Source organism: Pleurodeles waltl, chromosome 4_1 (assembly GCF_031143425.1).
Source record: "Pleurodeles waltl isolate 20211129_DDA chromosome 4_1, aPleWal1.hap1.20221129, whole genome shotgun sequence".
Taxonomy (NCBI): Eukaryota; Metazoa; Chordata; class Amphibia; order Caudata; family Salamandridae; genus Pleurodeles; species Pleurodeles waltl.
Genome location: NC_090442.1, coordinates 483,563,668 through 483,591,360, shown reverse-complemented (window position 1 = coordinate 483,591,360; position 27,693 = coordinate 483,563,668). Strand labels below are relative to the sequence as shown.

Below are 27,693 nucleotides of genomic sequence, written 5' to 3'. Positions count from 1 at the left end.
CGGAGTGTTTTTCGGGACCGGAACGCACGACAGGCCTCGCAAGTCTCTTCACTGTGCTCAGGCGACAGGCACAGGTTACAGACCAAATGTTGGTCTGAATACGGGTATTTGTTGTGGCATTTAGGACAGAAACGGAACGGGGTCCGTTCCATCAGCGTTGTTTTACACGCGGTCGGGCCGACCAGGCCCCGACGGGGGATCGAAAACTACCCCGAAGGGTACCGGAGCTCTTCACTCTTCGATTCGGTGTCGATTCTAACTAAGCCGATCCCGAACGCAACAATACCAACGTAATTTTTCCGATATTTAGCTAACTTTCCGTTCCAAAACCCGGAGCGAAAGGAACACGTCCGAACCCGATGGCGGAAAGAAAACAATCGAAGATGGAGTCGACGCCCATGCGCAATGGAGACAAAGAGGAGGAGTCCCTCGGTCCCGTGACTCAAAAGACTTCTTCGAAGAAAAACAACTTGTAACACTCCGACCCAACACCAGATGGCGGGCTATGCACAACATGTGTATCTACAGCGACAGATGCCATCGAACCTGTGCTTTCTGGGACAAAAAAGTGCCACACTACTAAGGAAAGGGTCATCTACGAGGGTGGCACCGTGCACCCATTCATTGGTCAGGGACCTGCATTCCAGCCCAGAAACCTGGATAAAAGTAGAAGAGCAGCCCAGTAACTCAGATTCCTACTGGAAGTAATCAGAATGAGGTCTGCCCTGCTGAACCCCTGGTCTGCACCAAGAAGGACTGCACTCTGAAAGACTGCAACTGACACACACTCTGGGCTTCATCACAAAGAGAACTTTTGCCTTGCTTCCAAGATCCAGCAGTGGAATCCCTGTAAGTAACAGGTAGAAAGGAGCTACCAAGTGTCCCCTGCATCAACTTATGCAAGAAGAGCCCAACTGATCAGCATACAGTGGACTTTTAATGATTTGACTAGGCGCATTGTGGGAATTGTAGTCCCAACTCTAAGGGGCAAATCCAAGCTTCTGGAACCTTGGCTGGTGTTGTGGAGCCTTCAAAACCCCCCAAACAAAAAAACTTCTGGAAGAAGATCCAGACGTTTGGAGACGTTTCAAGAATTTTTGGAAAAAAGCTCAATAAGGTGACCATCCGGTCGTTGAGAGTCAAGCCGTTGATGTCAAACTGTGAGCTGGCCTGGATTTCAGGTTTGTCTCGCTGAAAGCTTTGGCGCTTCAGGACTTCACTGAGGACATGCACTAAAGCAAGCAGCCGTCATCAACTCGAAAGCCAGCCTGCTGAGGAGACCGGCTTACGTCGCGGAAAAAAACAGAACCAAAAAAGTGATTAAGTGCGAAAGAAAAACTATGTCTGAGGCCTAAAGCTTGTTTTTAGGCATTATAAAGTAAATTTTTTCATTTATTCTTTTAAAATTAATATCCCTACATCGGATATTTGTTGTTTTGGTGTCACTATAAAGTTAAAATATTGAATGTTTTTAAAAACAGGTGTTGGATTATTATTGTGTATTGTTAGGTAATGGCTTATGTTATCTACTTCTAATCATAGCCACTTCTAGTTCAACATGAGGTGTATGTAAGGTTTTCTTCTGCTTTAAGACCAGAAAGAGACAGAGTGAGTTATTAAAGATCTTATATGAAATGTACTCACGCTAACTAAATACAATGATGTATTTCATTTCGACGAAATTTGATTCATACTATCTTGGTTAACATTGCCATTCTGTGAATAGATTATTATACAAAAGGCTAAGGTTTCAGTTGTCCTGAAATACATTTGTTGCATTACATTTACAAAAATGTAATGTTAGAGAGGCTTATTAAAAAGCAGTTAGGCAAGAGGCAAAGGTCACTGCCCGCACTGCCTATCTTTAAGATACAGACTAATAGAGCTTTGTAATCTTGTATGTAAATGTACATACAAGATTACAAAATATTGTGTGTGTGTATATATATATATATATATATATATATATATATATATATATATATATATATATATATATATATATATATATATATATGCTTATCTATCATAGCACCCTGAAGTGGTCAACTTGGAACTGCAACGCACTATATGTATATTCAAGAAAACTAAATTAAGAAATTAAGCAAAAGTAAATAGGACCATATGTCTCAAAGTATGAATATGTTGTAACTCTGTTTTTTTAAAAATCTTTTTTCAAAATGATTTTCTTAGTATTTCTCAAGCCTTCTCAGGTCTCTAAATCAATTGTGTAAGACTAACCTGTTTCTGTTTCAGATTCAGAATCTTCCTCCTCTTCCTCTTCACTAGAACAACTGGATTCATCTTTCTTCCCTTCCTCTTCATCATCAGCCTTTTCTTGCTCATGGGAGTCAATAATGGGTGTAACCTTTTCTTGTTCAATAATTAGAGCCTCTTTACTGGAGCAGAAATATTGCAAAGTAAAAGATTAGCATTCAAGATTAAGCATAATTCAACACGATATTCAATTAGCACTGGTATAATTAGTGACATTTTAATCAATGTGTTACCTACTTTTTTAATGGCTTCAGAGGCTGATTGTTTTCCACGGTTGTAGATTCAATTAATGGTGATTTCTTTTCCTGTTTTTCTGCAAGAAGCTTCACAAATAAAGAAAAATGTTGTAAATTATTGTACTTGTATATTGATTCCAGCATAACAGTTAAATCATCATCGCTATATCCAAAAATACATGTACAATTTCAATGCTCACGCAGTTCTAAAATATTTAAGCCTCTTATGAAGCGATCAAAGTACAATTTATTGAACAAATGAGAAATAACCAGTTATAGACTACAAGAAGATGAAGATCACATGCATGTGCGGCACACTGACAAGCTGTGTTGGTTACACATATCATCAAAAGAGAAAATATATGAAACAGAATATGCTTTGCACAGCTACGGCTCATCAAGCAGAAGACTGGTACCACAACCTCTGAGAAGCAGGGAATGAGACTGACTAGGTGGAGCACAAGGACTACTGCTGACACAGGATTCAACCATGTTATGGTAGTGCCTATATCTTCCACAAGAAGAAATCTTGTTTGCATTGCGGGGTAAGCATGTGGGCCATTTCAACTAGAAGAAATATGTTACGACTCGGTCGTCCCATTTCCAGGGGGCGCTGTAAGGGGACTGTCAGAAGCCTGGGAATCACCTTGAACACCTATCTAGAGTCCCTTGCTGACTCCTGTTTGTTTCTCTTTTCTCCATGGTACACTTGTGTAGGACTACATTTGCTTCTTGGGACTGCAAATCCCATAATGCACAGCTTGGTAGTCAGGAAAACCGGGATTCTGTTTCCCATTGTTTTCAATGGGAGAAGTCCAGTTGCTCCTTTTCACTGGATCCTCTCCTCCACGACTTGCAAGTGTCCGAAACCACACACACCTGAAACCTCTCCTGTGCAGCCCAGCTTGGAACTGCTTATAAGCAGCCATTTCCTCAAGCTCCCTGTCGTGCATCGGACTTCAATTCCTTTGTGTTACAGACCCCTTGTCGGATGGTGTTCCAGTTTTGTTCCTGTTCTGTTCCAGCCTGATCCGGTTTCCTGTTTCTCTGCCCTGCTCCTGATTGTTCCAGCCAGAGTCTGCTCCCTACTTCTTAGCCTTGTACCTGTTTGTTTCTTCCAAAGCCTGCTCCCTGTTTCTCTGCCCTGCTCCTGCCTTGTTTCAGCCTGAACCTTCTCTCTGTTTCCCAGTCCTGTTTACTGCTCATTTCCTACTCCCTGTATTCCAGTCCTGTCCTTGCCTGTTCCAGCCAGAGCCTGTTCTCAGTTTCCCAGTCCTGTCTCTGTCTGTCCCAGCCAGAAGTTTGCGCCCTGTTTCCAAGTCCTAGACCCGCCTTTGCTTCAGCCTGAGCCTGTTCCTAGTTCTTGCCTCTGCCTCTTTGTTTGTTCCCTTCTGTTTCTGTTTCTTCTTGGTTCTTTGTGTCTTGTAAGTGTTCTATCAGTCTTCACCAGTGTATACGTGTCCTCCTGTGTACTGGGGTTGGCTCCTGGTTTCCAGGAGGCAATTCCAGCCCCCATCCTTGTCCAGTGTTATACGTTGTATTTCGTGCCTAACAGTGACAGTGTGCTATTGCGGTTTTCTCAGGAATCGCCACTGTGTTTCCAGCTGGACCCACAAGAGCGTGTCCTGTGTATGTAAGTACTATCCTTGTTTGTGCTCTAGGGTCCAGAGACAGAATCACTTCTGCTGCCTCCTTTCTATGGGGCTGGCAGGGTGACTATCTGTAAGAGCAAACTGCACAGAGGCATTGAGATTCCCTGTCACTGTGGGAGGTTCTGCGCCTTACTCTGTGTACAACCCCAGCGTGTTTGTCCACTGGTAATCCGTTTCCTGTTTGTTCACACAAGGGTTGCTCTGCTTTTACTTTCCTGTTTCCTGTGCCTATCCATAGCTGTCCTTTCCGTGTATGCCTTTAGCTGCTCCTCTGCCCCAGAGTACTACCTCTTTATGATATTCAGTGACCTCAAGGGGTGTCCCAACCAAAGTCCTGATCAGACCGGCCCGAAACCGTGACAAAATATCTATGTCGGAGAGCACAGCTGAAGATCAATAAGATGATCATCTGAGTTTTAACAGAAAAATCAGTAGATTAAAAAGTAATTTAAGGCATAACATAACACTGTGAGACACATTGAGTAACACTTCCATAACCCAGCTAATTACCAAGCACATCGGGTGGATTAAAAAAAAAAAAAAAAAAGTCTAAATAGAACACAAAAATACTGAGACAGCTGCCTGCATGAAACAGTCCTCGTTGCATTTCAACATGCAATCTCTCTCAAAAAGAGTACAATAATAAATAAAATAGAGACTGCGGTTCAGGTGAAGTTGACCCACGAATGGATGCTCTATCTTGCTTTGGAAAACAGGTCCAAGTAAGTGCACAGATGCAAAAGCTAGTGCCCGGATGTCCATAAGGGAATAAAAGAGGAAGCAGCATCAAATAACATCAATGTCAAATTCAAAAACATTTTGCTCTGTCGGATGGCAGAAGAAGAGATAGTTTAGGAGTAAGTAGTCTCCGTATGGATCATAACACAAGCTGGATGATGGGCTACTATGAAATACAGAGGCAAAGAATACTTTAACCCCTTCACTGCAAGGCCTCTTCTTCCTCCGGTGCCAAGCCTTTTTTTTGGCTATTTGGAGCAGTTCGCGCTTAGGCCCTCATAACTTATATCCACATAAGCTACCCACACCAAATTTACAATTTTTTTTCCAACATCCTAGGGATTCTAGAGGTACCCAGACTTTTGTGGGTTCACCTGAAGGAGACCAAGAAATTAGCCACAAAACAGCAAAAATGTATTTTTTTAAAATAAAAAATAAAATGGGGACAAAGGGCTGCAGAAGGATTGTGTTTTTTTCCCCTGAAAATGGCATCAACAAAGGGTTTGCAGTGCTAAAATCACCATCTTCCCAGCTTTCAGGAACAGGCAGACTTGAATCCGAAAAGCACATTTTTCAACACAATTTTGGCATTTTAGTGGGACATACCCCATTTTTCCTATTTTTTGCGCTTTCAGCCTCCTTCCAGTTAGTGACAAATGGTTGTGAAACCACTGCTGGATCATGGAAAGCTAAACATTTCTGAAACGTAGACAAAATTCTGAATTCAGCAAGGGGTAATTTGTGTAGATCCTACAGGGGTTTTCTATAGCAAATAACAGCTCAAATAAATAAAAAATTGAAATTGAGGTGGGAAAAAAAGCCATATTTCTCTACGTTTTACTCTAACTTTTTACTCTGTCAGATTTTTGAAAGCAATATACCATTACATCTTTTGGACTCTTCTGGCTGCGGGGATATATAGGGCTTGTAAGTTCATTAGGATCCCTAGGTACCCAGAGCCAACAAATGAGCTGCACCTTGCAATGGGTTTTCAGCAATTCATTTGGTGAAATATAAAAAGTGAAAATTAGTTATCAAGAAAACCTTTGTATTTCCAAAATGAGCACAAGATAAGGTGTTGAGAAGCAGTAGTTATTTGCACATCTCTGAATTATGTGGTGCCCATACAAGCATGTGAATTACAGGGCATTTCTCAAATAGGTGTCGTTTTTACACACTGTCTTACATTTGGAAGGAAAAAATGTAGAGAAAGACAAGGGGAAATCACACTTGTTTTGCTATTCTGTGTACCCCCAAGTCTCCCGATACAAATGGTACCTCACTTGCGTGGGTAGGCCCAATGCTTGCGATAGGAAACGCAACATGGACACATCACATTTTTACATTGAAATCTGAAGTGTTTTTTGCAAAATGCCTAGCTGTGGATTTTGGCATCTAGCTCAGCCGGCACCTAGGGAAACCTACCAAACCTGCGCATTTTTGAAAAGTAGACACCTAGGGGATTCCAAGATAGGGTGACTTGTGGGGCTCTCACAGGGTTCTGTTACTTAGAATCCTTTGCAAACCTCAAAATGTGGCCAAAAAACACTTTATACTCACATTTGGGTGACAGAAAGTTCTGGAATCTGAGAAGATCCACAAATTTCCTTCCACCCAGTGTTCCAAGTCTCCCGATGTTACCTTGCTTGTGTGGGTAGGCCTACTGCCTGCGAAAGGAAATGCCCCATTACACTATCTGGACACATCAAAAATATCAAATACAAAACTACCTGTTTTTCAGGGGAAGTGGGGTTCTGGGCTCAGCAGCCATATAGGTAAACCTACCAAACCCAGACATTTCTGAAAACTAGACACCCAAGGGAGTCCAGGGAGGTGTGACTTGTGTGGATCCCCAGATATTTTCTTACCCAGAATCCTCAGTAAACCTCAAATTTAGTGAAATAATTTTTATTTATTTTTCCCCACATTTCTGTGAGGAATCACCACACCGGGACAAATTTCCTACCACCCAACGTTCCCCGCAGTCTCCCAGTAAAAATGATGACCAAGTGCCCGTGACAGGGAAGAGCCAAAAACATGTCGAAATTGAGGTGAGGGGGAACCAAAGCAGGTCCAAAAGGGCAGTTTGAAAAAAAGCATTTTTAGGCTGACAAGTGGGGCAGAATTTATATTGGTATAGATGAGACAATGCTGGATGGTAGGAGTTTTGTGGATTCCTGCAGATTCCGGAAGGTTCCATCACAAAAATGTGGGAAAAATGTGTGATTTCCAGCAAAGATGGAGGTTTGCAGGGCATTGTGGGTGAGAAAATGGTGTGGGTGCATGTGAAGCACACAACCCTGGACTCACCCAGATGTTTAGTTTTCAGATGTGTCTAGGTTTTGTGGGCTTTTCTACATGGCAGCGTCCCAAAGTCCAAAAAGTGCAGCCCTCAGCATTCAAAGTGGGACACTTTTGAGAGCTAGCCAAGCTCTCATGGCCCAAATGTAACACCAAAACTCAAAATCAAATGTCCTCTTGCTTGCGTGGGATAAGATGTTTAAGTGTGCGGGGGAGAGCTGAAATACTGTTACCCCTTCAGTTGGGGTGGGGGCATAACCAGGCCCATTCTAGTTGGTATCCAACCCCCCCACTATTTTTTTTTATTTTTATTTCCTGGTATCTAGTAGACTTTCTGACCACCTTGGGGTGTGGATCGGGACTAATTGCCCCATCTGCCCAGTGGTGGGCAGAACAACTTTGGCCCCATTTATTTGGGGTGGGGGTATGGCCATACCCCCACTCTCTTATTTTGGAAAAAAATACATCTTCCCTGGTCTCTGGTCTTGGGGGCAGACGGGCCTTCCAAAAATAGGTCGATCTGCCCATGGCCAACAGTAATATACCCCATGGGGAGCCACCCTTTCCAAGGGGTTGCGCCCCCCACCCCCAAACAAAACACACACATACATACACACACACCAATCCCTGGTGCCTGAGTGGTTTGTGCCCCCCTCCAGGGTCGGGAACAGCCTAATAAAAATAGGCCGATCTGCCCTAAAGGGGAGCAGAAATGGCCTAAAATAAATTTGTCGCCCCTCTCCTCCCCAACCAGTCGCCGCCCCCCTCTCTCCCCCAACAGGAGCATCCCTTGCCTAAGGGGTCGCTCCCCTTGCTTGAAATAGGCACAAAAAATTCCTGGTGCCTAGTGGTTTCAAATGGCCTAAAATAAATTTGACCCCCAGGGGAACAGCCCTTGCCTAAGGGGTCGCTCCCCTTGCGTGAAACAGACACAAATAAAATAAAAATCCGTGGTGTTGACTGGTTTCTGCCCCCCTTGGGGGCAGATTGGCCTAACAAAAAAAGGTCGATCTGCCCCCATGGGGGGCAGAAATGGCCTAAATACAATTTGCCCCCCAGGGGAGCGACCCTTGCCTAAGGGGTCACTCCCCATATATAAAAAACAAAAGTAAACATAAAAAAATATATATATCTCTTGTGTCTGGGAGATGTATTCAGCAGGCCTTCAGTTACATCAACAACAAAGTGTCAAAACGTTACGAAAAACATAAATCATGACATTTGGAGGTGGAGGTAGAATCAACTTCAGAAACGTGCCAGTTCAAATCTATTTTAATGGGAATGAAAAAGTGAACTAAAATTCTACTAAGGAAGTAGCAAGACACTTGGATGACAGAGAAACATCCTTCTGTGAAATCAAAATGGCAATACCTTTAGGTCGGGCTTTAACATATCAACAAATGTAAATCTAGACATTGAATTTGACTCTACGTCAGTGCTACCACATGGAAAAAAAAAAAAAAAATTGCATTCTGTACAGAATGTACACAGGACAAAGGTGTGAAAGTAAAACAGCATGATTTATGGAAGCATGTTCTACATGGTGGAAAGATGTCTCAAACAGTCAACAGTATGAGGTGGGATAAAGAACTTCAGGGCAGAGCCAAAACCCATTCTATGCATATTTTGAAGAGCTGATAATACGTGCTCTGATAACAGTGCTGCCTCATGAACATTTAGTCATGAAGAACTCCACAAAGACAATGTGATCTGAAACTGAAACAAATGAACAATTCAACTACCAAGGAGTCACATAAGATTTAGGGCTGGACAGTAACCTTACAGTGTTAGTAGGCTTCCACAACTGTAAACCATCAACAACAAAAGAAGAGGCACTCAGCAGAAATTAATAGTAATGGCCACTAGAGCTGCTGTGGAAATCTGATGCCAAACAGTGACACAGTATGAGTATAAGCCCAGATTATGAGGAGGTAAAAAAAATATGATGGGAAAATCTAATCAAACAAACCACACTGCCTCAATAAAAGCCTGCTGCCTGCCTCCGGTGACCAATGTGACAAATGTAGCTAGTCTTTTGAAGAAGTATAAATTAGGATCATTACAGCCCTTAAGCTGTAAAACAATAATACCCAGGTAGTTGCACCTAAACTACATTAAGCTGACTAGACTCATCATTTGAGGAGCCAGTTTTGCCTCCCTAGGTGTGCATGTGGGTGTACATATTATTATACAAAAATGTATGTATACATATATATATATATATATATATATATATATATATATATATATATATTCACACACATACATACACACACACACACACACATATATATATAGATATGGAAAATGTCACTTACCCAGTGTACATCTGTTCGTGGCATTAGTCGCTGCAGATTCAAATGCTGTGCACATCCCGCCATCTGGTGTTGGGCTCGGAGTGTTACAAGTTGTTTTTCTTCGAAGAAGTCTTTTCGAGTCACGAGACCGAGGGACTCCTCCCATTTCGACTCCATTGCGCATGGGCGTCGACTCCATCTTAGATTGTTTTGCCCGCAGAGGGTGAGGTAGGAGTTGTGTATGCTAGTAATAGTGCCCATGCAATGGAGTGAATCCGTATGTACATAATAAAATTTTAAGTAATATATTTTCAAATGTACAAATGTTTAAGATCTACTTCTAAACGGCTACAGGCTCCCGGGGAGGCGAGTGGGCGCATGTGAATCTGCAGCGACTAATGCCACGAACAGATATACACTGGGTAAGTGACATTTTCCGTTCAATGGCGTGTAGCTGCAGATACACATGCTGTGCATAGACTAGTAAGCAGTTATCTCCCCAAAAAGCGGTGGATCAGCCTGTAGGAGTTGAAGTAGTTTGAAATAATGTTCTTAATACAGCTTGACCTACTGTTGCTTGTTGTGCAGTTAGCACATCTACACAGTAGTGCTTGGTAAATGTATGAGGCGTAGACCATGTTGCTGCCTTACATATTTCGTTCATTGGAATATTTCCTAGAAAGGCCATGGTAGCACCTTTCTTTCTGGTTGAGTGTGCCTTTGGTGTAATAGGCAGTTCCCTTTTAGCTTTAAGATAGCAGGTTTGAATGCACTTAACTATCCATCTAGCAATGCCTTGTTTTGAAATTGGATTTCCTGTACGAGGTTTTTGAAAGGCGATAAATAGTTGTTTTGTCTTTCGAATTAGTTTTGTTCTGTCGATGTAGTACATTAGTGCTCTTTTGATGTCTAATGTATGTAGTGCTCTTTCAGCTACAGAATCTGGCTGTGGGAAGAACACTGGTAATTCTACGTTTGATTTAAGTGGAATGGTGAGATTACTTTTGGTAAAAATTTAGGATTGGTCCGTAGAACAACTTTATTTGTGTGTATTTGAATAAATGGTTCTTGAATGGTAAATGCTTGAATTTCACTCACTCTTCTTAGAGATGTGATGGCAATTAAAAATGCAACTTTCCACGTTAAGTATTGCATTTCACAAGAGTGCATGGGCTCAAAAGGTGGACCCATGAGTTGTGTTAGGACAATGTTGAGGTTCCATGAAGGAACTGGTGGTGTTCTTGGTGGTATAATTCTCTTTAGGCCTTCCATAAACGCCTTTATGACTGGTATCCTAAACAATGAAATTGAGTGCGTAATTTGTAGGTAAGCAGAAATTGCCGTAAAATGTATTTTAATGGAAGATTTTTACAAATGTAGTAAGTATCCTACTATTTCTTTTGCAGATGCGTGTAAAGGTTGAATTTGATTATTATGGCAGTAATAAACAAATCTTTTCCACTTATTTGCATAATAGTGTCTAGTGGTAGGTTTTCTAGCCTGTTTTATCACCTCCATACATTCCTGTGTGAGGTCTAAGTGCCCGAATTCTAGGATTTCAGGAGCCAAATTGCTAGATTCAGCGATGCTGGATTTGGATGTCTGATCTGTTGTTTGTGTTGTGTTAACAGATCTGGTCTGTTTGGCAGTTTGATATGAGGTACTACTGAAAGGTCAAGTAGTGTTGTGTACCAAGGTTGCCTTGCCCATGTTGGTGCTATTAGTATGAGTTTGAGTTTGTTTTGACTCAACTTGTTTACTAGATATGGAAGGAGTGGGAGAGGGGGAAAAGCGTACGCAAATATCCCTGACCAGTTCATCCATAGTGCATTGCCCTGAGACTGATGTTGTGGGTACCTGGATGCGAAGTTTTGGCATTTTGAGTTTTCTTTTGTTGCAAATAGATCTATTTGTGGCGTTCTCCACATTCTGAAGTAATTGTTCAGTATTTGGGGGTGAATTTCCCATTCGTGGATCTGTTGGTGATCCCGAGAGAGATTATCTGCTAATTGATTCTGAATTCCTGGAATAAATTGTGCTATTAGGCGAATGTGGTTGTGAATCGCCCAATGCCATATTTTTTGTGTTAGGAGACACAACTGTGTCGAGTGTGTTCCTCCCTGTTTGTTTAGGTAATACATTGTTGTCATGTTGTCTGTTTTGACAAGAGTGTGTTATTATGGGTTGAAATGCTTTCAGAGCTAGAAATACCGCTAACAGTTCTAAGTGGTTTATATGAAACTGTTTTTGGTGAATGTCCCATTGTCCTTGGATGCTGTGCTGATTGAGGTGTGCTCCCCACCCTGTCATGGATGCATCTGTCGTTATTACGCATTGTGGCACTGGGTCTTGGAAAGGCCGCCCTTGGTTTAAATTTATACTGTTCCACCATTGAAGCGAGATGTATGTTTGGCGGTCTATCAACACCAGATCTAGAAGTTGACCCTGTGCCTGTGACCACTGTGATGCTAGGCACTGTTGTAAGGGCCGCATGTGCAACCTTGCGTTTTGGACAATGGCTATGCATGAGGACATCATGCCTAGGAGTTTCATTACTAATTTGACCTGTATCTTTTGGTTTGGATACATGGCTTGTATGACATTTTGGAATGTTTGTACTCTTTGTGGACTTGGAGTGGCAATTCCTTTTACTGTGTTGATTGTTGCTCCTAGGTATTGCTGTGTTTGACACAGCAGAAGGTGTGACTTTGAGTAATTGATTGAGAAACCTAGTTTGTGTAGGGTTTGTATGACGTAATTTGTGTGTTGTGAACACTGTTTTTGCGTGTTGGTTTTGATTAACCAATCGTCTAGGTACGGGAACACATGTATTTGCTGCCTTCTGATATGTGCAGCTACTACTGCTAGACATTTTGTAAAAACTCTTGGCGCAGTTGTTATTCCGAATGGCAACACTTTGAATTGGTAATGTATCCCTTGGAATACAAACCTTAGGTACTTCTTGTGTGAAGGATGTATTGGTATATGGAAATATGCATCCTTTAGATCCAGTGTTGTCATGTAGTCTTGTTGTTTGAGCAGTGGGATTACTTCTTGTAATGTAACCATGTGAAAGTGGTCTGATTTGATGTATGTATTTACTATTCTAAGATCTAGTATGGGTCTTAGAGTTTTGTCTTTTTTGGGTATCAGAAAGTACAGTGAGTAAACTCCTGTGTTTAGTTCTTGTTTTGGTACTAACTCTATTGCTTCTTTTTGGAGCAATGCTTGAACTTCTAGTCCTAGAAGATTTATATGTTGTTTTGACATATTGTGTGTTTTCGGTGGAATGTTTGGAGGGAATTTGATCAATTCTATGCAATAACCATGCTGGATAATTGCTAAGACCCAAGTGTCTGTTATTTCCTCCCAATGTTTGTAAAACTTGGTTAGTCTCCCCCCCACAGGTGTTATATGTTGGGGATTTGTGACCTTGAAGTCACTGTTTGTTTGGAGGAGTTTTGGGACTTTGGAACTTTCCTCTGTTCCTTTGAAATTGTCCCCCTCTATATTTGTCCCCGAAAACCTCCCCGCTGATACTGGCTCGGGTAAGTGGGCTTTGTTTGGGAGGCTGTGGCTTCTGTGGTTTGCCCTCGAAACCCCCATTGAAATTGTGTCTTTCGAAATGTGCCTCTGCTCTGTGGGGAGTAGAGTGCGCCCATGGCTTTGGCTGTGTCAGTGTCTTTTTTAAGTTTTTCGATCGCACTGTCTACCTCCGGCCCAAACAACTGCTGTCCATTGAATGGCATATTCAGCACAGCTTGCTGTATCTCTGGTTTAAATCCTGATGTACGCAGCCATGCATGTCTCCTTATTGTTACAGCTGTGTTGACAGTTCTAGCAGCTGTGTCTGCAGCATCCATTGCTGACCGTATCTGATTATTTGAGATACCCTGTCCTTCTTCTACTACTTGCTGCGCTCTCTTTTGGAACTCCTTGGGTAAATGTTCAATAAGGTGTTGCATCTCATCCCAATGGGCCCTATCATATCTGGCTAGTAAAGCTTGCGAATTTGCAATACGCCACTGGTTTGCTGCCTGTGCCGCCACCCTTTTGCCTGCAGCATCGAATTTTCGACTTTCTTTATCTGGAGGTGGTGCATCTCCTGAAGTATGAGAGTTGTTTCTTTTGCGCGCTGCTCCCACTACAACAGAGTCTGGTGTTAGCTGTTGTGTAATGTATACTGGGTCTGTTGGTGGCGGTTTATATTTTTTATCTACTCTTGGAGTAATCGCTCTCCCTTTAACAGGCTCCTCAAACACTTGTTTGGAGTGTTTTAGAATCCCGGTTAGCATAGGAAGACTCTGATATTGGCTGTGTGTGGACAACAGTGTATTAAAAAGAAAGTCGTCTTCAATGGGCTCTGAATGAAGGCTGACATTATGAAATGCAGCTGCTCTTGACACCACTTGTGCGTAGCCTGTACTATCCTCTGGTGGCGATGGTTTAGCAGGATAGCATTCTGGACTATTGTCTGACACTGGTGCGTCATAAAGGTCCCATGCGTCAGGGTCATCTTGGCTCATTCCTGTATGAGTTGGGGATTGCATCATTGGTGGAGTGGCTACCGGTGATGGTTGCGGAGAGTGATGTGGGGATGGTGGTGGTGTTACTTGTTTAGCCACCTTTGCGTGTGGCTGTTTGTCTTTGTCTTGGAAGGCAAGCTTGCGTTTCATTTTGACTGGAGGAAGAGTGCTGATCTTCCCTGTATCTTTTTTAATAAAGAGCCGTCTTTGTGTGTGATCTGGCTCTATTGCCTGTAATTCTTGTCCAAATCTATGTGTTTTCATTTCTGTGGACAGTCCTTGCTCCTCAGTGTAGGAACTTGTTTTCGGTTCCGAGGCCGGATATTTCGGAACCGAAACCTTTTCGGCTGCTTTTTTTCGGCTCCGACGAAACCTTTTTTACTTTCGGTGTCGTGCTCTCTCGGTGCCGACCCGTTTCGGTGCCGGTGTCTCGGTGCCGAATCTTCTCTGAGCCACTATCTCGGGCCCGAGATTGCTGTGTGCCGGTATCTCGACCGGAGTCGGATGACTTCGACACCAGCTCGCCCTTTTTCGGTGCCGATGAACGGTCACCTACTTTTCGGGTTAAGCCATGGCCTGTTGGCGGTGGCGTCCCCTGGGCTTTAGCGCTTTTCTCGTGAGTTTTTGTTTTCAACGTCTTACTCAGGGTTTTCGGCGTTTCCTCTGGATCGATCTCCTCAGAGTCCGACTCCTGGGTGGAGAATGTTTCTTCCTCCTCCTCGAAAACGCTCTTGTCCTGTCGGCGCCAACGCCATTTGCAGTCTTCTTGCTCTTCGGTCCCTGAGTGTCTTCCTGGACCGAAACGCTCGACAGGCCTCACAAGTATACTCCTTGTGTTCTGGTGACAAACACAAGTTACAGACCAGATGTTGATCTGTATATGGATACTTGTTATGGCATTTTGGACAGAAGCGGAATGGGGTCCGTTCCATCAGCCTTGAAGAGACACGTGGCCGGGCCGACCAGGCCCCGACGGGGATGGAAAGAAAACCCCGAAGGGCCACCGGAGCTCTTCTTAATTCGGTGTCGATCTGTTGTAACTAACCCGATACCGAACGCAAACAATACCGACGATTTTTCCGAGATTCTAACTAACTTTCCGACCCGAAACACGGAGCAAAAAGGAACACGTCCGAACCCGATGGCGGAAAAAAAACAATCTAAGATGGAGTCGAAATGGGAGGAGTCCCTCGGTCTCGTGACTCAAAAAGACTTCTTCGAAGAAAAACAACTTGTAACACTCCGAGCCCAACACCAGATGGCGGGATGTGCACAGCATGTGTATCTGCAGCTACACATGCCATCGAACATATATATACACACACACACACACACACACACACTTACACACATGCACAAATGTACACATACATTACTGAAAGAAAATAAAGATTATTAGGGACGTTATAGTTAGGTTAAAATTCTAAAGACACAAAACCCCCCCAAAATTAGGCAGTTAGTTACACTCATCTCAAGAAACTAACTCGTGTCCCAAGGTAACTATAACTCACGCACCTCCCATGTAAATTTTCTCATCAATAATTTTATTGGAAATACTGCAGTAATATTACCAATTATGCCACGGAAGATGTCAGGACTGATGTAATATGTGGGTTAATTAGCAATGCATGGCGAGGGCTTGACTTATAGTTACTTTGGGAAACAAGTTATAGTTTCTTGAGATAAGTATAACTGCTGAATTTCTATGGTTTTGTGTGTGTAAAATCTGAACCTTGTTATTATGTTCCTGTAACCTCTGGTTTTTGCAGTTAATGTGTAAAGTATTTTCAATTCCATTTCCTCACTATACAGTCCCTGTTGCCTGCAGCACACCCACATACATGTCACAAAGATGCTTTTAAATCTTGTTTTATGTTGCCATCGTTGCTGTCTGTTCAAGGACAGTGTTCAAAATGTCACTTAACCTTTTTACCAAGTGATGCTTATCTTATCCTAAATATGGTGTCTACTTTTTTCCTCTTACTACAGTTAGACGATTTTGTAAAGTGAGCTATCCGACAATCATTGTGAAACAAAAGGCTGCAGGATGGCAGTTTACATTTACACGGTGTGCAAATAAATAGTACAAATATTTCAAAATATATCAGGAACTACAAGTGCACTTTTTTGTAATTCAGAAGTGTGATGAAAAGATTAAAATAGGAGCAAAACAAATTAAAAACCCTTTACTTGGTGGCGTCCAAATGATAGATTTGCAGAAACTCGATTTCCAAACATTATTGTTTGTACACCATATAGTTTTATCAGTAAAACCGCACGTCACTTAGAAATTCTGTAGCTAATTAAATTTAAAATAGCTACATGCAGTGGAGGTCTGGTGCTTGCAGAGGGCTGGGTGCAGGGCCTTGTCGAAGACTAGGCACAGAGTCCAACTCTTGATGTGGATTGGATGCAGGGTGTGGACAGATACTATGATTGAAATGCTATAAGTGGTGAAGCCAATGTCATCATTTAACATGACATGAGTGATGTAATATGTGAGGTCATTAGCAGTGTATGACGAAAGTTACTAGTTCACTAAACTACATCAGACGTATTTCTCACTCAATCATCACTAGAATTATATCTTCCAGGCAATAAGAGCCATATGAAAGTCACTTTAATTACACTTTCAGAAAATATACTCACTGAAATACAATAGCAAAAAAAACGAATCAGATAGCAAACAACCTCATGCTACATATACAAGAATGAAATGCTACAATAAATAGATTTGGCTCACAATTGCAAGATTTGGAACAAAGAGTGCATGAGATGGAGGATGACCAAGAGACAATCCATTATGAAATAACCACTGCTTCCAAGAAACGTGAGAAACTCAGATTTCGTTTTTTTTTTTTTTTTTTTTTTTTTTTTTAAAAGGAGTGTACAAGAATCGAATGAAAAGCGACAATTTGAGGATTGTTCCTGGAGCACAAAGATATGGAACACATCCATGTCAGAGATACTCCGCTATACATCACACTCAGAGACCCCTTTGCGCTGCCCAAACCTGGTTCCGGGCCCAGAAGAGTCCTTGTTGAGTTTGAAGACTTTAGAATAAAGGAAAATATTTTGGTCACAGCTTCAATCTACTCTGATATGTAATTTGAGAAGGAGTAGGTGGAAAGTGTAACAATTTATCCCATTGTTTAAAGCTATTGGTACACACATAATGGTAATATGGACAGCAGTTTAAAACAAAGATGCTCAAGGAAACATTCAGATTGTTACAAATATAAAAGAAGCACACATCTATGTTAATGTTATAGAACAAAACAATGAAGACAAATGAGGGAATCTTACTATGTAAGAAAGTTAACCACCAATTTCAAACACCTTTCAAGAACTATAAAGAGAAATGTAGTGCTATCTCCACAAGAATGGCCAGAGGGAAGAGAGAATGTTCTAATGGGGATGAATCCTGGACAGATAGTTCTCAATACTCATTACAGAACATTTTCCCTCTTAAGCCCAATATAGCGCCTTTTCAATATATTTCTATTCAGCAATCAGAAAGAGCTCTCTTATTTTGCAAATCTGGCTCCCCTTTAGACCCATGTCTGCCAGTTGTCTTTAAGAAAGCAACTGGAATCATTAATCATATAATTAACAGTATCTTAAATGCCTTTCTTCAGCATTGGTGATGGAGGCTGGCTATTGTTAAACCATTATTGAGAAAACAAACAGCCGATACATTTTTTTAATCTAATTTAGGCCTATTTCCCTTCTCTCTGCTAAAATGTTAGAGAAAAATCAGTTAACGAGCAACTATTGGCTTTTCTTGAACATTCTAGTACTTTTTATCCCTCAAAATCAGGTTTTAGGTCCAGGTACTCCACAAAATCTGCACTTTTAGAAGTATCAAAAACAATAACATTCATGCTGTGTAAGTTGGGTAAGGGCCTGAACACTGTCCTAATCCTAGATCTGTCCACGGCATTCAATACAGTGTCTCATCTGGTACTCTCAGCATTTCAGGGACATTGGTATTTGTAGCCAGGGTTGGGCTTGGGTTCAGTCTTTTCTCGCTAATAGGAGGCAGGTGGAATCCATTGGACAGTTTTCCTCAAAATATATATATATTTTTTTTGAGGTACAGGTTTCTGCAGGACTTGTCACTTAGTCCTACACTATGTAACACATATATGTAAATATATTATAATCACTCTGACAGTATTTTTACCACATCTTATTCTAATGAAACCCAATTAATCTGTCACCAATAATTGTTTTGAATCTGAACTCAATTTTAAGAACTATTTCACAAGTATCATCAGTTGGTTGAAGCATAATACCCTAAATGTGTAATACAGATAAAAAAGAAATACTCTTATTTGGTCACAATAACACGTTTTCTCCTCAGATGTGGTAGCCTGACAACCTCATGCCTCCTCCTTCACCAGTACAGGTGGCTCTGATTCAAGGAGTCGAATTTGACATTTCCCTTTCTATCCACTCTCAAATGTTATCTGTATTGGTCTTTTGCTTTTTCCTAATTAAGTGATCCAATAAGTCTTCAAATTTCTCCTTCTGGCAGCAAGGACAGCAGTTGTTCTTGCACTTATCAGCTCAACGTTGGATTACTTTGAAAGCCTCTCCCTGGGGACTACTAAACAACTGCTGCATAAGCTTCAAGTGACTTCAAATGCTGCTGTCAGACTTGTTCTTACGCTCCAAGGAACTCACCTCACAGGCCTTAAGTACCTTTATGGCTCTTTATGCACCACAGGACCCAAAGGACTTTGAGATCTTCCAATTCAAACTTGCTAGCCATCACCCCTTTGAGCTTAAAACAAAAGGAGGAACATCTTTTGCTTTGGTGGGTTCTAAAGCCTGGAACCACATTCCTAGAGAGTGAATCTGCTTTTAAGAAGTGTCTGAAAATCCCAGTTCTTTTCCTCATCTGATGATTTCTGTAGATGATTAACTGAATAAACTTTAGTTTTAAATTTGATGAGTGGAGTGGTGCAGAATAGAGTAGTGGCATGGAGTGGAGTAGACTGGAAAGGAGTATAGTGTCGTAGATTGAAGAGGAGTAGAGGATCGAAGAACAGAGTGCCAGTGTCTACAATGGAGGGGCCTAGAGTGGAGTAGAGTGTTGTGGGGCAGTGTAGCAGAGTGGAGCGGAGTATTTTGGTGTGGCAGAGAGTAGAGTGGCTTAACATGGAAAAGCATAGAGTGATTTATGCATAGCGTGGCAGCACATTGCCATTACAGACTACACATTTTCAACTGAAATGGCCATTACATTTGCAGAGACATACAGTTTTACTGCTAAAACTATAAAGCACAAACAATGTGTGAAAATATAATCTAGTGTACTGAATGCTTGTGATCAGATTAAAATATGCTTCCACCACACTTCAGAATTAGGTGGTTTGCGCTTTCTTAATTCTAATATCCTCTAAAATATTTGCACAGTTCATTTACAGACATTTACATTTTGTTGCTTGCTAAAAGAAAATCCTACCGCTTTCCTCTCACATGGGTACCAAGCAAGACTGTCCCATAAATCCTCCTGCTTTGTAGACTGAGCAAAAATATTTAACATGCTGCTTGAAGGACAGACCCTGACATTCGACAAATTGTTGTAACTAAAATAGAAACAAAATGTAAAGGCTTGTTCACAGAAAACAAGCACTTGTGGAAGAATATAAGGAGTAAGTTGGAGAGGTGGTGAACAGGTTATGCTCAGCTGTAGGGATCAAGACATGCTAGACAGACTAAAACAAATAAAGACAGCAAAAAGAAAGTAAACTAATGTGACTTACAAAGACAATGGTAAGGAATGGGTGGAATGCATTCCCAAGGAAGCTTTCACAATGTCCCTAACAAGGCTTGGCAAACCAGACCGCTATACAGTCTGGTAGGCTTCGATCTAAAAAAAAGGCGATGGATGAGTTGAACATTATCGCACTAAATTTGAATGGACACAATAACCATGACAAGCATTTCCACTCCAATAGGTCTCACATTTGCTTGAGTTAGAGCTAATGCGTTGTAAATTCGTAACTGGACTTTTCTTGCCACATAAATTAGTCAACCCGCCTCATAATTTGGTCTTTTCCTGCCACATAATTTCAGTGGGCTTGCATATAACTGCATATACCTTAGATCACTTCCAATTAGCTTTTTTCCCTCTATCTGCAGCTAACAGTGAAAATGTTGTTACTCAGAACTCTAATTTAGATCCTCCATGCTTATTTCAATAGAATACCATTTTCACAACCCCACCATTAGAGTTGCTGGCTGGCTAACATAATTCCTAAAAAAAAAGATACAAAACATCCACAGATGAGTAACAAGAGAAATAAAGTAGAAGGGGCGCCCAAACATATCAAGAGTGTTTAAACAGTCATAGTGTAATAAGGATGTTAAGCTGGCCTGAATCATGGTCATAATTGCAATAAGGATAGATTAATAAAACACCTACAATTATCATATGAACCCAATCAAAACCTTTTTCAGAAATAAACTTTTGGCATTAGAATGTAATTACAAATTAAGCACTGCGGGATAAAGGGGTTAAAAGTGGCTGCACATATATTAAGATGTTTTAGAATAAGGTGCCTCAGTATTCACATTGAATTGCAACAGCTGCGCGTTGCAAAGGAAAGCTTTAGGCACTGGCAAGTGATTATTTACAAATTAAGCACTGCAAGAGCGAGCTAAAGGGTTAAAAATGGCTGCAGATTTATTAAAAATGCTCGAGATAGCTTTAGAATAATGGTGCGTTAGTATTCACATTAAAATGCAACAGACGCGCTTTGCAAAAGAAAGCTTTAGGCACCGGCACATGATTATTTACAAATTAAACACTGCGCTAAAGGGCTTGAAAGGGGCTGTACATATATTAAAAATGCCCGGGGGGGCTTCAGAATAACTCTGCCTCAGTAATCACATAAAACTACAGCAAAACTACAGCACCCACGCACTGCGAAGGAAAAGCCGAAGGCACCAGCACATGACTGCTTACAAATTACGCACTGTGAGCTAAAGGGGTTAAAAGTGGCTGTACATATACTAAAAATGCCCAAGATGGCTTCAGAATGGTGCCTCAGTATTCACATTGAACTGCAACAGCCACGTGTTGCAAAGAAAGCTTTCGGCACCGGCATGTGATTATTTACAAATTGAGCACTGCTGTCACATATTATGGACATGGAGTAAAATAAAAGAAAAAATGCAAAAAAGTCACACTGGGAGAAAGTATATAATTGTCCACTGTGTAAATCATATGTAATGTGGTCAACATTGTCATAAAAAGTAAAGTTAATTTATAGGAAAGGAGAAATCAAGCGCCATGGCCACCATGGAGCGTGAAGGACAAACAAAAAAAACTATGTAAATTCACTGGTAGTCACGCAATTCGCTCAAATACTGCAGACTGAGTTCCTTCTGTATAAAACTTAGAAGCACCATGGCCGCTGGGGAGCACGAAGGAGAAACAAACGAAACAGTCCTGCAAGCGCTCCAATACTGGTGATCGAGTTCGCACTGTGTAAAACTTGAAAGCACCATGGAGCGTTAAGGGGAAACAAATGAAACAATGTAAAGTAACTGCTAGTCATGGAAAGCGCTCGAATACTGCCGATCAAGTTTGTGCTGTGTAAAACTTGAAAGCGTCATGGAGCAGGAAGTGAAGAGACAAAAGTAGTTTGCTTGTGTACCCAGTGTAGGGCAAAGGGCTAGAAACATTGAGACACAAAAGAACGACCTGCCCCAAACACCAGTGTGTATTCGCCCTGTGGCTTTTTTTTCACTTGCAGGGCAGTATTTGCTCAGCTGCATCTGCAAATTGATCTAAGAGGATCAAAGAACTCTTTACAACTCCTCTCCAGCAGTTACCAGCAAGCGGCCTAAGTGCCCATTTCAGGGAGCCATGACAGTAACTAAAGCCCAGGCTTTTGCTTCTATACACAAGTTACCCAGGCAGTTATAGGAATATGACAGTCTATTTGATGCTTCTGTTTTTTACAGGCTTGGATTATGTGCCTGCAAAGGCAGAGGATAAGCTTGGCTATGGCCATCCATCGAGGTGATATTGCATCAGTTTTCATCCAGTGCTGCGCCTTGTTTCTTCCTTCTATAATTTGCAGGACCCAATGAAGTCTCTGGTCTGACAAGGAACTGCATCAGTGCAAGTGGCATACAGCAGCTGTGGAGGAACAGGCCGGCCCAGTCCTGAAGGCAGGCTGGCTGCCTCCTGCAGCATTAGCAGCAGTGTCAAGACGAATGCACAGAGATAGTTCGGCGGGTTGCCCGATGGCACCAATCTACCATTTCATTCTCAGCTTGAACAAATAAGTGCTATTAAGTTGCTTAATATAAACATTTTTTATTTAAAGTGCTGAGATACAACTTGAAAGTGCCATGTGCAGTAAAAGAATGGTTAAGGGATGACTCCATCCCAAGGACACAACTATTCATGCAATTTAGTTTTCTTTTAAACATTAAATACGTTCACAAGTACAAGTTCATTTGATTAGTTAACGTGAACAAGGACTGTCAGTCCCACAATGCAGCGATTATTTATCAAGCAAATCCCAAGGGTTGAAGCAGTATCATCATCTGGTGACCTTCTATTCATCACGCTACAGTGAGCTGCTTTGTTTTTACTGGCAGCAAAATGGTTATCAAGCAAAATTATTCATTTGTCAAGTTAGTCAATTTTTTGACTGTAATTTGCATATCTGACCAAAGCCATCAAAGTGTTATGACTCGCTGTAACACGTCATGTGTGTACGTGGCCGTAGCTGCACACCTGACACACGTCTCCCGGATTATGTGTACACACAAATTAGCTGGACCGAAAGATTGCGACTCAAGTTCAGTGGTAGTCAATTAAATTTACCAAAGATCATTTTAAGTTACCTACAATGAAAATCAAAGCTTTTAAATGCTTTTTTAAATTATGGATTTTGATTAATGAAAATGGACCACCAGAGTGAAATGCCTGTGCTGAACATCTTCGATTCATAAATTAAACAATGTTCCCAAACAGAAGTGCTGATCAAATCCAGCACCTCTGACTCTTTCCCTCTGCCCTCCACACCATCAGCATTGACTTGTTGTATACCGGAGATACCCAAAAGTGACCACTAAAGTTCTCCTTCAAGTCCGTGTCACGTGGCCAAACAAAGATCTAAAGCAAACCAACATGGGAGAGGGCGATAACTACCTGCACTGGCTATAGATGTTCATAACTACAATACAGTGCCAGCCACAAAGAAAAGAGCGATTGAGTTGAGCACAAAAAGAGAACAAGTGCAAAGAATTCTGTCTGAAGTACATAGCGCGAGAATCTGCATTGCGAGCCAATTCAAAGAGCCATGGCCGCCATGAGCAGGAAGAAGAGACACAAAAGAAAAAAGTAGTTTGCTCACAGTCAAACATATCTGCAATCGTGGAATTATCCATCTAACAGGGTGAGTCTGCAAGGCAATAACACCGTACCAAAGCAGGACAAGCATAAAGCATCCAGCAATGACATCAAGGGATTTTTGAAAGGGAAGCCCACAAACGAGTGATAGTAATGGGCAAGAGGTGGGCATGGTTAAAAGCCCACAGTTAGATAACATGTCGGAAAGCACTTGCGTGCTCGAGCTAAAAAGGACAAAAATAGCATGGCTCCATACACTCAAACCTACATTTATCTTAGTACAGTAAACAAATATCAAAAGACACCTATAACACATGTACAAGGACTAACTACAAACAAGCATAATTCTTCTGCTTCAGCAGCTCATATTGGGGACTGGATACTTATTGCCAAGTACAACTATATAAGACAGTATGGGATTAGTTAGAGCAATATGTAGTTTTAAGGATTCAACTCCTTCATAAGTCCTTTATATTAGTGTCACACTATGGCCCCGTAGAGAGTGAGCATGTATTTCTACAAGAAGCATGTTGGTTGCCGTTTCACACCCCTATCTATTTAGTAGGGACTTTCATTTTCAACAGTACCTTGAATTAAGACATCATGAGATGTGGTGCAAGCCAGCAGACACCAAACACCTCAAAAGAAATAAACACTTAAAAAACAGAGACTGGGTAGGTTGATTCATGGCAAGCTGAAAATAGTTACACTTGCAATTCTCATACTTTAGTATGCGATACCGGTCGGCCTCTAGAACAAATTATTTCTAGCCAACCTCACTAAAAGTTAAAGAAGTGAGCTATATATTGGTCTCTCAAACCACTCATTGATTAGCCTAAGCATAGTAATTATAGTGAAAACCTTTCACAAATGTTGAAGTTACCAACCAAATCAAAATCAAAATTAGCAAATATTTGCAGCAGAACAAAAACAACATCAGAGGAAGTCACCTGGGAGGCTTTTAAAGCCACCCTAACAGCCGATTTTATCATACTTCAAATTGGGAAGCAGACCAAAATAAAATACCAGGCTTTCTATGCTAGATTAAACGAAACTAAGAAATTGCTAAACTTCATACACACAAGATTCCAACTTCTCCAAGGGGAAAAAGCTAAAAATAAGCTCAGTGGGTATCTAGAAGAAAAAAATATATATTCAACTCAGCTACAGAGGGGCAACAATTATATGAAGAAGATGTAATAGGCAAAATGCTGGCTTGGTGTATAAGAACAGCTACCATGAGAAACACTATTATAAGGATCTAAAACTCTAAAAAAGGAACAATCAACGAAGATCCGGAAGAGACATGATAGATTTGTCTGAACCACGCTAGAGAATATACCAGTCTTGCACCACCACTCCAACAGCAACAATTCAAATAGGGAAATGTCCTAAACAACGCATTGTGAACAACGCAGACATTTACTATGCAATCATAACCACGCTTGCCGGAACAACTGCCTTTTTCCGTGTCATAACCATGCATGTGCCAAACTACACCTGTGCGTGGTTAAGGCACAGAAAAACGCAGTGGATCAGGAGAGGACAAGGTGATTTGAGTAAAGTAGGGGTGGGGTAGGTTTGAGGGGTGGGGTGGATTTAGGGATTTTGAGGGGGGGGGGAGTCAGGCAATTTTTTTTTTTTTTTAGGGGCGGGTGTGGGGCGAACTATTTTTTTATTTTTTAATATTATTTTAGGGCTTCGAGTGGGGGGGCGGTGTAGTTTATTTTTTTTAGCAGTGGGGGAAGGTTCAAGAAAGGGTGGAAGGAGAGAAGAGGAGGAAGGATCATGAGAGGGTGTGGTAAGTGGGGTTGGGGCAGGGTTGGTGGGTTGTTTTTAGCAGTGGGGGTGGATTTAGGGCTTGTGGAGGGTCGGGTAGTTTACTTATTGGGGAAGGTTTTAGGGCTCAGAGCAGGAGGGGGTGTCCGGGTAGTTTAGCTTCTAAGGGCAGGATGGATGGGGGGTTATGGATATTTTTTTTTTTTTTTTTTATTATTATGGGGAAGGTTTTAGGGCTCAAGGTGGGTAGGGGGTGTCAGGATAGTTTAGTGTTTAGGAGTGGTAGGGGGCCAGAGTACTTTTTGTAAGGGTATGTGGGTAGTGTAGTTTTTAGAGCATGGGGGAGTCTGGATATTTATTTATTTTTAGGGCTCAGGGCAGGTGGGGAGGTCTGGGTAGTTTATTAGGGGTGGGGTAGTTTTGGGTTCAGGGTGGGTGAGGGGGTGCAGTATGAAAGAACCACGCATGCCGTTTCCACATATGCCTTTACTAAGCATGCTTTTACAATTAAATTTGTTGTAAAGGCATGAGTGGAAAAGACGTGGTTGTGGTACCGACAGCATTGTTAAAGCATGCATTGTTCTGGCATGTGTGTATCTGTCATACAACCATTCAAATAAACCTAAAAAAATTATCTCTCTCAATTTTAACTGCTCAAGAGTCTCAAACACTAATAGTCCCTATTATACCAGAGAAAGCAGTGACATCAATACACATTCGATTGAACAGCAAAGCACAAGGATAGGACAACCATTAAGCTGAATTTCATTTTTATTAAAGAAAGTAAAAAAAAAAAAAATGTAAAAAAAACTCAAGTATAGTTTTAGCAGCTATGAAGATGCCCAACTCACTTTAAGGAATACAGATTTGCTTTCAAAAGATAAAAAATAAAAAAATAAATTTAAAAAAGAGGCAAGGACCCTCTAGATCCAAATGTGTATAAACGAAGCTACTAAATAGTGTTTCGGAAATATTCACCAAAAATCTTAACACAACAAATAATTACATATGCCTCATTATTAATCCATGAAGACCTTAACTGATTTATTCCCAGGAGGGACCATGCACCAAGTCATTTCATTAAAAAACAAAAAAACTGATTATTTCTCACTGACAGAACAAAGTCTTGCAGCATTATTTTAGTGGATGCAGTAAAAGCCTTTGATCTGGTCAGCTGATGGATTCTTGCTTGAAGTTTTAAAAAGCAAGGTATTCCCCTGCCCAATGACGAGATTATTTGCCCTAAACTGCAAAGGCTACATGGAAGCTGAATGCTTTATAACAAATTGGTAAATAATTTAATCATCACACGACAGGGATGTTTGATTTCAAATATCATCTTTGCAATGTTTGTTGAACCTTTAGCAAGAGCACTTAGAGAAAATAAACAATCTAGCATCAATCTACACTTCTTCACCAAAAGTTAAACTATTCGCAGGTGATAATGCTACAAGACAACCGATTAGTATAAAACTAGCATTAGATATAATAGCACGATTCACTGAGTTGTAAAGCTATAAAATTAATCAAACTAAAGGTATTCTTGCTGCACACTAAGAAGAAAGCGCATCTTCAGTGTCTTGGGGCCGGAGGAGGAGGCGGCAAGCGGCAGAACAAGCAGGGCAGGAGCCCTTTAAATCTAATCCTCACGCTCCCGCTCGCGGGAAGCGCGTCTTCAGTGTCTTGGGGCTGGAGGAGGAGGCGGCGGCAAGCGGCAGAACAAGCAGGGCAGGAGCCCTTTAAATCTAATCCTCGCGCTCCTCCCAAAAGCAATTGTTTGTTATTCCACCTCCTAAGTGAATCTCTACCTAGTAGTCAATTATCACAGAATTCTTGCGCTTAAGGCAGCTAGTAATAATGGGAAAAAGGAAACAAAAAGAACCCAGCATAAATGATACTTTACTTCAAAAAAACACATACGTTAATTTTGAAATTTATCTCAGGAGCAATGGGGGAAATCGGCAAACAGATTATCAATGTCGAGGGAAAAATACTTACCCAGAATAGGCCATTAGTACCCCCTAATCCTTCGTCTTTAATAACAATTGCTGAGCATTCAGCTAAGCCTTTTGGAAGTGAAATCCAGACTAAAACCACTAACGGTTGTATTCAAGATATAATTGACTATCTCAGATGGTGATGACCATCCTCCCTCACCAAAACGCAAGAGGAAACTCCAACTAGCAAGGAGGGACATACCATCAAAACAAGAGCCGCCTGTGAATATTAGACATGGCTCCACGAAAGCACAACCCAATGCTTGTATTCAAAACGTTCAAACTCGCCCTCAAGGCGAAAAATCTGATCATAAGAATAAACCCCATACAGCGAAAGGGAAAAATAGTCCTGCAGAGCCATTGACTGCCCTAGAAAAACTAGTTAGGACACGCTTTGACCAAGTTATGGAACGCCTAACCCAATTGGAGGGAAAAATGGATTATCTCCTTAAAACATTGAATCCTCAATTTATAAACCCTTTAACCTCAACTGCACGACAGCTTT

General features: G+C 41.3%; 1 protein-coding gene across 2 annotated transcripts in view; it reads right to left on the bottom strand.

Annotated features, from left to right (window-relative positions):
- Positions 1–27,693, bottom strand: part of PPP1R12A (protein phosphatase 1 regulatory subunit 12A) — a 1,050,482-nt gene that overhangs the window by 792,050 nt on the left and 230,739 nt on the right. For both annotated transcript variants that reach the window (XM_069228775.1, XM_069228774.1), the window contains exons 7-8: positions 2,515–2,600; positions 2,242–2,399 (exon numbers count right to left, since the gene is read on the bottom strand). In XM_069228775.1, coding sequence (XP_069084876.1) covers positions 2,242–2,399; positions 2,515–2,600 — 244 coding nt within the window. The remainder of the gene's footprint in view (positions 1–2,241; positions 2,400–2,514; positions 2,601–27,693) is intronic.